The sequence below is a fragment of the Emydura macquarii genome, unplaced genomic scaffold (assembly GCF_026122565.2).
Source record: "Emydura macquarii macquarii isolate MOO-44397 ecotype Brisbane River unplaced genomic scaffold, CSIRO-AGI_Emac_v2 contig_374, whole genome shotgun sequence".
NCBI classification, from domain to species: domain Eukaryota; kingdom Metazoa; phylum Chordata; order Testudines; family Chelidae; genus Emydura; species Emydura macquarii.
This window is the reverse complement of record NW_027130511.1, coordinates 12,112,394-12,124,622: the sequence shown is the minus strand read 5'-3', so window position 1 is coordinate 12,124,622 and position 12,229 is coordinate 12,112,394. Positions and strand designations below refer to the sequence as shown.

The 12,229-nt window shown below is 38.1% G+C and overlaps 1 protein-coding gene across 1 annotated transcript in view; it reads left to right on the top strand.

Annotated features, from left to right (window-relative positions):
• Positions 1-7,947, top strand: part of NPAS3 (neuronal PAS domain protein 3) — an 813,175-nt gene extending 805,228 nt beyond the window's left edge. The window contains exons 11-13 of the mRNA XM_067534288.1: positions 372-519; positions 3,789-3,904; positions 6,638-7,947. Of these exons, the coding sequence (XP_067390389.1) occupies positions 372-519; positions 3,789-3,904; positions 6,638-7,947 (1,574 nt within the window). The remainder of the gene's footprint in view (positions 1-371; positions 520-3,788; positions 3,905-6,637) is intronic.
• The last annotated feature ends 4,282 nt before the right edge of the window (positions 7,948-12,229 follow it).

Genomic DNA, 12,229 nt, shown 5'->3' with positions numbered 1-12,229 from the left:
AATCATAGACAATTTTTTATTTTTTTATTTTTTATTTTTTTTTACAATTTGTTGTCAAATGCACTGAAAATAGCCAGACAGCATTGAGTTTTGTGAGCCAAAGAGATCTGTAGACCTTTTTACCTTTTCTTCTCCAACTGGAGCTGCCAAAAACTGATTAAAGTCTTATTCCAAATAATAGTAGCCTATGTTTCTCCAGTGATACACTAGTGAACAGTTGAACTTATTTGTCATCTCACTGGCATTCTGCATTAAACATAAAAATGAGCTAAGTGCATTCTGTTTCTGTACTTTGGGGGTTGTAGAAGTTAACATTATTGTACTGGGATACTAACACACAATATTTATTGTTCTTTTTGTTTTCTTCCCAGTACTGAATAAGGGTCAGTGCGTAACTAAATATTATCGCTGGATGCAGAAGAATGGAGGGTACATCTGGATACAGTCTAGCGCTACCATTGCTATCAATGCCAAGAACGCAAATGAGAAGAATATCATCTGGGTCAATTATCTTCTTAGGTATAACTTTCAGTCACTTCCTTTATTTGAATTTCCGTCTCTGTTGCTTGACTCACATTGAAAGATATAGAGTAAAAAGGGAAAAAAATGGCTGCTATAGAAAGTTAATAGGAGATGAGCTTTCTCATCTGATCCTGCTCATAGCCAGCTTCTTCTGGTGGAAGTTATTAAGGTCTCAAGTTGCTGGGAACTTCTTGAATTATTACACTATGTATTGAAGGAACCCTCCATCAGTTTTATTGCAGGCCTCCATTGCCTGGAATTCTATCCTGCACTAGCTGAAACTAGACCTGGCCCACCATGCACTGGACTTGTTATAAAACCTGTGATGGAGTTTTAAGCAGTGGTTTCTTTGGTTATTGCAAAATCTTGGTCTGATGTCTGGAGGTGGGCTTCCTGGGACATTACAGACATGTCTTTTGGAAAAGTGATCTTCGTTCCAATGTGACTTCTTGCTATCGCAGGCATTATGGCAATACTCACCTTGAAAGATGCAAAAATAAATGAACATGGAAGCCTATTAAGTAGAACTAGTTGGAACGTTTCTGACGAAACTTTTTTTGTCAAAAATATGATGTGTTCTCGAAGCCAACACATTTCAGCTTTGACTAAGTGATTTTAAATACATTTTCAATAAGATGATTTCTAAGGTCCAGGCTGGACTCTCTGGTCACAGAGAGAGAGAGATCCTAACCAAAAACCTGACCTTTTTAATCCTAAAACAATTTTGACACAGTTCTGTTTTGCAAAAACATTTGGAAGGGTTTGTTTGTTTCATTCATTCCAGTGCAGAATGAAAATAAATTTGGAAACCACAAAAGTTGTAGCAAAACAGAATGGTCATTCTCTGGCCAGCTCTGCGTGTGAATTATTTGTCATGGCCTGTTATGTTCCCTTTGTTCCAGGTGTGACAGAGGGAAAGTTCAAAAGTGATGACTAAGGGCTAGATTGTGACTTTTATGCCATGGCCAAGGAGCATCGTAGAGCTTGTGTCCTCCTGAATCAAAGTCTCGGATGGTGGAGTAGTCTTGATTCCCTAGGGTGGGAGCCAGGATCAATCAATCCCTACAGGGAGTGCAGTCCCCTGACATTGTGGAAGCTTTGCATGGCAGTGGAGTGGAGGGTGAGGGGGGAGTTTTTGCCCTTATGTGACTGAGAGAGCATGGATCTCTCATAATCTGGTCCTGTTCCCTTACTTTTTTCTTTAAAATGTGATGGATGATTGACATCTATGAAGTGAGGAATTAGCCAAGCTTCCAAGAGTGAAGCATAGTGCAACACTTTGCAGAGTTGCTCCTAAAACTCTGCCACAGCACCCAAGTCTTGACCTGCAGCACGTACTTATGACCCTAAGCTTCTCCTAAACAGAGCTTCAAACTATGCCAGATAACATGTTGGTTTCTAATCTCGATCAATATCTGACTAGGATTATAAAACAATGCTTTTTTCGCATTTGCTGGTATCCAGACACTGAGTAAACCTGATCCACAGCTGTTCCACAAAACTCTGCTGTCTACCAACAGAGTATCAGTCAGAAATCAATGAAGATGAGGGCCTTACTGGCCATTACTTAAAGATTCCCCATGGAACTTGATTTTTTCCCCCTCATTCCCATTAGTGTTTTGTTAGAGAAAAGTAACTCCTTCATATAATTTGTGTATTTTTAAAAATAGATTACTCTCAGAAATGAGATTCAAACAAGATCCAAACAATTAATAGTATTTTAATGACAGAACAAGGCATAAAGAGTTCTGATATTAGCAATAGCAAGAACACTGGGTTAGATCTATTTTCATGCATGAGAAAGTATGTTCAGATTCCTGTCCAATTTGTGCTCAGAATAGACTAACTGTTGCTAGATAGAGTTGACGTTTTTGTTCAAGAAAATAGTTGCTTTTGTTTAAGCAACTCTTTATTCCCATACAAGATGCAACCGCCTCCCATCCCACCTCCCCACACTATTTCTTTTGCTTGAAGGGAGGGAAGTTTTGTGGTGCACTGCTGCATTGTGGCATGGCCATGTACAGTAACATCAAATGGATGCAACAGCGTAACGTCACTTTTTTGTCCCACAGGACAAAGCTGCAAAGGTGACAGTCCTAGGTAAGAATGGAGAACAACTGTGAATGTTTCAACCCAGAATTTTCACAGTGCACTAGAAGGGATTTAATATAGGCATTCTGTAATTACAATCCTCAGGACACGTTTAGTGGCCCTGGATCTCCCCCTCTTCCTTGCTTCTGTCTGTACAGAATTGGAGCTTTCCTGGTAACACACCGGGCTGGAATATGAATCTCACAGGAACAATCAACTACTCAAAAATCCACTAAAGAATATTTTCTTTAAAAAATCTGTGCTGCTTTTGTCCATCTAGGTGTATTCTTCTGTCTTTGCCTTTATTTTAAAAAGGAACACATTTTAAAAAGGCACAAAAACAACAAAAATAATTTTTGTAAGATTCACTTTGATAATGGGGCTTTTTCCACATTGCAATCATGTTCATTGCTAACAAGCCACAGGTGAACACCACATGAGCAGATGAAGATATGATTATAATAGGTGTGTTGACAGTTCTGTATACTTAACATATGCATCCTAACATGCACGTGTGCATCTGTCATATATTTAGGTTGTTAATTTTTCCCCCTAATAGCTTTAGAGCTAGCTTAGCAGTGACCAGCTTCTCTGGTCCTTAATTGAGCAATGTCCTCAGTCATTTCAAAGAGAGATTTACTAGAGTAAGGTCTGGAGAATATAGCCCTTAGGAAAACAACTATTCAAAAGCTATGGCAAGGATGGCATAGTGTAATGTCACCTGAATAAATGTGGTGAGCATCATAGGTAGTGTTGAAGCAAGTTTTAAAGGATATCAACTCTCTCTCTCTTGCCCTCTCCAGCCCTCGTATCATTGTAATGGGAAAGAATTCTGGATATTAGATTGTGGTACTGATTACACAATCCAGATTTACTTTGAGATATCCGACAGGCAGGACTATCTAATTAGCTGTGAGTACTTTGATAGCTCAGATACTTTGCGGGCATCAGCCATTTTAGTATCTGGTCAATATAAATATTTGATAGTAGCCTTAAAAGAAACCTTCAAAAAATTTCTGCTGTGATGAAATGAGGAGAAATATATATGTTTTCATGTTTGCTTCTCTCTTCTCTCTATTTACATTCTTTGCTCCTGAGATTTGATGAAGGAAAGAGGGAAAACTATCAAACTGCAAATCATCCATTTGTGTTTCTATTTGCTGTCTGTTCTTTAGTAACCCAGAGTACAAGGACACACCAATGGATATTGCACAACTTCCTCATCTGCCAGAGAAAACCTCAGAATCCTCAGAGACCTCTGATTCTGAATCAGACTCAAAGGACAACTCAGGTAATGTAGACAATCCTGCTTTCTTACTGCTTTGCTTTTTTATTTGATATTTTGTATCTCCAGAACCAAGTCAGTGATTGTATTTCCAGATTATCTCTAAATCTTACATTTTTCATGGATGATTCAGCTCTAAATAAAATACCCTAAAATCTGAAAATTATGTTTTTGAAAGATATCAAAATCTTTTAGTGACCCAGGATAATCTGCTATTTACTCAGTGCTTGCATACCTCATTTTGAATTACATTTATCTAAATATTTGAATCCCCAACTGAGTTTGTGAGCAAGCATTATGCCTTGCGCAAAGGGCTTAGATTGTAGCTGTTGAATATGATTCCAGTTCTTATCTGTCAAGAGTAGTCAGATGTTCCTAACATAAATGTGCAGCCAGAGTTTATCACCCCCTTTGTTGTATAAATAGACTTCTTGAGTTGTTTCACTAGGGGGCAGAAAAGATTGCAAAATTTGTGTGGTTTTTTTTCAATTAAAAGCATTATATTGTATTAGAACTTTAGGGTTCAAAGCACCTGTTTGTAAGTTTTACTTTTCTTTGGGGCTTTTTTACGTATTTTAATACTAATAATCTGGTTCAATTAATTCTATAAATAAAAAAATCCTAAAAAATGGCAATGTGTTCAGTATATTCACTTATTCTCCATTAGATTTATAAGTAATTACATATGCAGGTGTACAGATCGGCTGGTTGTAAAGGATTTCCAAGAAATGATTCTGTAGGCCTAATTCTTCTCTCCTGTCTGTATAAATCAGGAAAAAATACATTGAAATAATTGGTTACACCGTTGTAAATCAGGTGGAAGTGAGAAGAGAATCCGAACCTCTATGTTTTATTTTTTAATTAAGCAGCCATTTGTTCTCTCATCTTTTGCACTTATTCCTCCTTTCTTTCTTGACCGCTCTGTTTGACAGTTAGAGTCAGATGGTAGGCAAACATACAGGCTTTATGTTCATGTGATATGATATCTCATCAGCCATTTAGAATGCTTTTTTTACCCTACCCAGTTTCTAGGTAACCAGATAATACAGCTTGTGGACAAATGTATGTGTTTGCCATGTGCACTCTGAGTTTCTATAGTTGAGAAGTGTACGTATGTTCATGACTGTTGAGGTTGGCACAGTGTAAGGGAGCATTCTTCAATGGTGCACAGGTGCATGTATCTTAGACAGTAGGACAAAACTTTAACAGTTCAGGGTTCTTTTTTGTTCACTTAATATGAATTAAACAAAAAAGCCTAGGTTCATAAGACCTTCTTGACTTAAACCAGTAAGTTCAGTCAAAGCTTTTCTAAATCTGCAGACAAACTTGTTGCCATTTTGCCTTATCTCAAGTTCAAGTCACTCTACCAGATGGGAACAGTAGTTTAAAAAGAAAAAAACTTTTTTTTTTTAAAAGAAATTTAGCTCTAAGTAGAAATAAAAGCTATTTTTTTCATAGCAGAGGGTTTTAGCATCTTCATTCATTTAAGAAAAAAATCACTCTAAATTAATTAAATGAAATAAAAGTGCAGTGCCCAAAGCTTTGAACAGCTACCATCCCCATCAAGCCCAGCTGCTCAGCTGCTTCTGGCAAACTGTTTGGAATTGACAAGGCTCCAGGAGAACCCAATCTTTCCAGAAAAACTGGCCCTTTTATTCCCCTGCTCAGAGCAGAGAATTTAAAATGGTAAGACTTGGCTCTGATGAGGGAAAACAAAAACAGCTTTTATTTCCAAAGGAAAGAATTCTGACTGTTCTGCAAAGACTGGGTTCTCCTCAAGCCATTCATGACCCTTTCAATCAGAGTGTGCTAATTGTGCATATTCTGAAAGCTGCTCTTCGCTGCTTGAGTCCAACGGACTGGAATGTTTGTCTTATTCAGTACAAAAGGAGGTAAATATAAAATAAAATTAAAAGAAATAGTAGGACCAGGTCCTGAGCTGATGTAAATTGGTGCAGCTCCATTTGTTGCACTGGAGTTTAGCTAGTTTATACCAGCTGAGCATCTGACTACTGTTGGCATTATTTTTTTTTCTACTTTATTTTTTTGCCTTCCAAGGGAATATTGACACACAGCAGGGCAATGCAACTAAATTGTTTTAACGGATGTATTCATTCAGATTTATACACAGATGAACTGATTCTCCACTCATACTGGAGTAACCCAAGAGTAACTCCACTGAAGTCCCACATGACATTAATGCAGAACACAAGTAAGTGAGAGGAGAATCAGGTGTGTAGCTTATTATTTAATCATACTGCTGCATCACTCCTCCCTCCCTTTATAAGAACATGTAAACTAAACGGAAATCTCGAGAATGCATCCATCACCTGAGCTGAATTGTTCACTGACTTCTCACTTCAGTGAATACAATTGGAATCCAATTGCAGTCAGTTATCAAAATAGTTCTCATAAAAGAGAATGTTAGATCCCACTTGAAACAGGTGCCCTCACACTTGTTACAAAACTTCAGTCCAATGACAACGCCACCACACTTTTGCTCGCTTCCACTGACCGTCCTGAAGCAGGGAGATTAATGATAATCAAATCCTTTCAAGCCTGATGCTGCTAGAACTATGGATCTAGAGCTCAAAAAAAACTCTCCTCAGTTGTGCCTCAGAGGAATGCTTTTACCAGAAACTTTACATTCAATAATATCTCATTGGTAGGTAGACATGTGGGGTTTTAATCCTATGTTCCTATTACTAATGGTGTTTTTCACTTTTTTTTTCCTTCCAGAGGACAATGAGAACTCAAAATCAGATGAGAAAGGAAACCAATCAGAAAACAGCGAGGACCCCGAATCTGATAGGAAGAAGTCTGGGAATCAGTCAGATAACGAAATGAACTGTAATGATGATGGGAACAGCTCCAGCAATCAGGACAGCAGGGACAGTGATGACAGCTTTGAAAATTCTGACTTTGAGAATCAAAAGGCCCCCGAGGACAGTTTTGGTACTCTTGGTTCTATGCAGATCAAGGTGGAGCGCTATGTGGAGAGTGAATCAGACTTGCGGTTGCAGAACTGTGAATCGTTGACTTCAGACAGCGCCAAGGACTCAGATAGTGCAGGGGAAGTAAATGCCCAGTCTTCCAGCAAACATCAAAAGAGGAAGAAGAGGAGGAAAAAGCAGAAAGGAGGCAGCATGACCCGCAGAAGGCTATCAAGCACTTCAAGCCCAAATGGACTTGACTCAGCTTTGGTGGACCAGCCCCAGCTGCTCTCGTCACCAAACAGTGCCTCAGTGCTCAAAATTAAAACAGAGATCTCAGAACCTATCAATTTTGATAATGATAGCAGTATTTGGAATTACCCACCCAACAGAGAAATCTCAAGGAATGAATCGCCCTACAGTATGACCAAGCCCCCAAGCTCAGAGCACTTCCCCTCCCCACAAGCCAGCAGTAGTTTACATGTCTCCATTCCAGACTCCGTTCTCACCCCACCGGGGTCTGAAAATACTGCCAGCCGCAAAACTCAGTTCAGCACCTCATCCAACTCGGCCTTGGCTCCTGTGTCCTCTGACCCTTTGTCACCCCCGCTTTCAGCATCTCCCCGGGACAAACATCCAGGAGGTCCCAGCACTTCCAACTCTTTGTTGTACACTGGGGATCTGGAAGCCCTTCAGAGGTTGCAAGCAGGCAATGTGGTGCTTCCATTGGTTCACAGGGTAACTGGAACCCTTGCTGCCACCAGCACTGCTGCTCAGAGGGTCTACACCACTGGCACTATTCGGTATGCTCCAGCTGAAGTTACTTTAGCCATGCAGGGCAACCTCCTCCCTAATACCCACGCTGTTAACTTTGTTGACGTTAACAGCCCCAGCTTTGGGCTGGATCCTAAAACGCCGATGGAAATGCTCTACCACCATGTTCACCGACTCAATATGTCGGGACCATTCGGAAGTGCTGTGAGCGGGGCCAGTCTGACCCAAATGCCTGCAGGGAACGTGTTCACAACTGCCGAAGGACTTTTTTCCACTCTTCCATTTCCTGTGTACAGCAATGGCATTCACACTACACAGACTCTGGAACGGAAAGAGGATTGAAATATGACCACATACTGTGTTCAGTGTTATACTCTGAGGCATAGACTGTGTTTTAATTTAGACCTTTAATTATAGCACTTTGAATTTGAGCAGGTCAGCTTATTCTCTCGATATGATGGTCCCCCTTTCATTCCCTTTCTCTTTAACTTGACTTATTCTTTAATGTAAAGATATTTTTTTATTTTTGCCTTCAGAGAGTTGAAGTACCGGTTGCCTGCCATTTTGTCTTCTTCTAAGATGTGTGTTTTTTTCCTTTGCATCTTTATTAAGATGCCTTTAATATGTGTATGCCTCTGCCATAGAATTCTCAGTGTTGTGGTAAAGAGATTTTAAAGTGACAACCATTGGTTTTATTTCAAAATGATCTTGATATGATCAAGATTAAAAGAGACAAGCATAAACAATGTGCCCTGTTTGACTAAGTCAAATGAATAGGGTTTTTTGTTCCTAATTCCTTTAAAAATAGGGGATAGTATTTTAGAATTTTATGCAGAGTTTAATTCTCTTTTTATGGTTAAGATTTTCTTACTTGCACATAAAATAATTTGGGTTCTTAAAAAGTTAATTTCTGGCCTGTGACTAGAATGTTAAAAAGTCGGACTAAATGTTAATTACTGAAACTTTAACTTAATTTCTAAAACCATGGTGCTATCATTTATTAATCTGTAATGTCTTCATACAGTATGCAGCTTGTGGGCTGGGGTTTTTGAAAAGAATGTGTTCTGTACTGGTCTCTAGTTGGGTGCTGCAGTCTTCTTGGTTAGTTAAGACAAAAGCCCTCATTAACATTTGCTGCAGGACTTAAAACTTTTTTACCTCCAAACTAACAAACATAGCCTCACATTAAATTTAAATGGGTCAGGAAGCCTTTTTGAGAAAGTGCTTTAAAAAAAACTCAATTAAATTAACTTGAGGAGCAGTTTTTTAGGTGGATATTTTTTCTCTCTATTTTTTTTCTCAGTGTAACTGAGGCTAATTTTACAACTTCAAATAACACTTCGGAGTAAAAAAAGGAAAATATTTAACATGTTTTTATTTTTTCATTTAATGTTATAGAGGGAAGGTTGACTTTTTTGTTGTTGTTTGATTTGGTTTTGTTATTTCTTATTTCTAGTGTTGAAACCAATATGTTTTAAAACTAAAGAATGGGTTAATAAGCTTGAAATAGATAACTACAACTGAAAACTGCACATTAAGTAAAAGAAAAGAAATCTCCTATTTTGTCTTTGTTGCCAGAAATCACAGTGTAGTGTCAAACACTCCAAATGACTGTCAAGTATAAATTCTTCTTCCACTCCATCTTTGGCAGCTGTTTGTTAAGGCATCTAATAACAGATGTGAGAACTGTAATGTGTACAATGTGTAAGTGTCCTTGGCTGTCAGTCCCATTGCAGTTTCAATGTGTGTTACTATATGCAGTATATACTAAGCTAATGTAGTTGTTTTGTCCTTCGTCTTCTCTGTGCTTTATCTCTAGTCCGGAGTGGTAAAGTCCCATTCCTGCAGTCCTAGTGAACCAGTGATTCTTGGGGGTTAGTGGTTTTTGTGTGGTGGCCTTCCTCTGTAATGTCACCTTATGCTGCTTCCACTGTCTGTATACCTTTTAATTTCTGCTGTTGCTTTGCTGTTGTGTATTCTCAAACCTTTCTCTCTCTCTCTCTTCCCTCCCCCCATTCTCTCTGCCTCCCTCCCTCCCTCTCTCTCTCTTTTTCACTCTCAGAGATAAAAGACTCTTAACTAGCTCAAGGTTATTGGAGCCATTTTTCCCACAGAGGAATTCTGGGTATGACTTACTCTTCCAATGTGTCACACAGTGCACTGAAGAGTACTACTCAGATATATTAAACAAATTGATGCCATATAGCCTCAGTTGTTAACATTCCCAGAGTCCCTTGTGCTCTACCTGTAAGCAGAGGGTGCATTTCTTTGGTTTTCTCCCAGGCATGCTGATGGAGTAATACAGAGAGCAATTACCAGTGAGATAGAAAATTCTTTGACCAACATTGTTAAAAAAGGAAACTGAGTTTAGGATTGTCATAGATATTTGCTTATGTGTGCAATGCTAATATATTAACTCAGCTGTCCTTTGAATTTTTGATCACTCATTGTGTTGAGTCGATTCCTGCTTTGAATCTGAGGAGTAGGTCCAATCCCACAGTGGAATAATAGTGAAAAGGAATTGGATGCCACAAATTTTAATAATGAGCTTTTAAAGATTATATTTGAAGGATTTGGAGTAGGTCTAAAAAGCCAGGAAAGCTGATTGGGAAATTTAAAATTTAATTTTGGAAGCTCTACTCTAGCTGTTGAACAATCAAAGGAGTGCACCTGTCGGCTACAAAGAACAGCTAGACAGCTGTTGTTGTTTTTGGGGTTTTTTTTTTATAAATGTTTCTGTGTTGTGTCAAAATGATTTCTGGTGATTTAAACTAACAGATAATCACAGCTGCTGTCTAAATCCATAGTGTTTAAAATTACAAAATGAAAAAAAACTTCATTACCTGTGAAGACTGTGTCTGTGTTTTTAACTATTTCTTGTACAAATATATGAAATCTTTTATGAGGAGACTGGTGCCAAGTAGCTGAATAATGGGGAAAGGGATTCTGTTCGTATAAATCTTAGCAGTGTTACCAACTCTACAATACAAAAAAAAAAAAATTAAAATGTTAAAAAGTGACAGCTATGGTACATTTATTTTGTGTTAAGCTAACCTAATCTAACTTCTTGAGTGCCTGGCTTATTTGAAACATTTTTTTCATTGATCATTGATAATGCTGCAAATCAGAAATGTACATACTTCATTTACAACAGGGTTCTTTTTATACTTTTGTAGATTCTCATACATGTCATACATGGTTGTCTTTATGTAACTTAATTTTTTTCATCCCGCAGGTGCCATTTTCATAATAAACTTCTCTTGGATTTGTTACTATCTGGCATCATTTCTTTTACATATAACCATCCTGACTAATGAATGCTGGTAGTATTTGTTTGAGCAGGTACCTTTTTAATTGTTTTGTTTTTAAAAAAACAAAAAACAAAAAACAAAAAAAAGAGGACACGGCTAGATTTTATTAACGCTTGTGAACTGAAGAAAAGAAGCTGTCGAGTTGCAGGTTAAGAATGCTAATCCAAATACTACATCAATTTGCCACCATCCTAAATTTTCAGCTACCCCAATTCATTGTCATACTGAGCATTTTTATGCACATTATCAAAGCTGAATAATGGACCTGCAACATTAACCACTATAGAAGGTGTGCATTTTTTCTTGATTAATGCACACTGGAACAGGGCAGCTTACATACATTAATCACTTAAAATGCACTTTATATTTTCATTTATGATATTCTACAGTGTTATAACCAAACTCTTCAGTCACTTTCATTCTGTCTAAGCTGTTGATTTTTCTGAATATGTACTTTCTTCCTCCAGATTGGAAAAATGTAAGTTGTTGGTATCGTATGTGTTTATTGGTCAAACCTTCTGCCTTACAAACTGAGGGCAGAAGAGTTTGCCAATGCAAAAAAACAACAAGGTTCTAGACCTTGTCTTCATGACTGAAGTACAAAAATAAAATTGGACTCCAGTTTTGATTACGCCAGAAATCCACACATGGTGGTTGGCCTTACAAAGTAAACAATTATCAACAAGTACCTCTGCACAGCATCTGAAAAACTGTGCTTATTTCCTATTACATAAGTATAGGGGGAAACTGTGTTCTCAGATGCCAATGTGGCAACTGTTGGTAAGTGTTGACTCTATAATGGTGACTATTGTATATGAGGTGTAGAGACTTGCATAGAGTGGGTTGAAAGAAGAAGCAGACAATGGAACAGCTCTTATTTCCTTTCTTCACGCCTCCTCATATGAAATTCTGTGTACTGGGCAATTTCAATGATTGGATTTCTTAATGCTGCTTTCCTGAGCTCTTAACAAACTTTACATACATTGTGCTCATTCAGGAAAAGAAACTGGGATTCATTTTGCTCTATTTGAGGCTGTGATCTCTGCTCAGATAAAAGAGCACATTTGAAAGTACAAAATGGAGGGGCATCGTTATGATATTCATACATGAGTGTAGGCCACACTCTGTACTCTATAAGCATCTTGGGTGCCTGAGTCTTTCCTCCCATTTGATTCTACTTGACAAAATTAAATATTTGGTGTATCATTCTAATAAGTAACACTGGGCCAGATTCAGAATATTTTACGTAATACCATCACTCCACAATTAATCCCATTGTTTTCAGTGCACCTACTTCCAGAGTAAGATGCCAC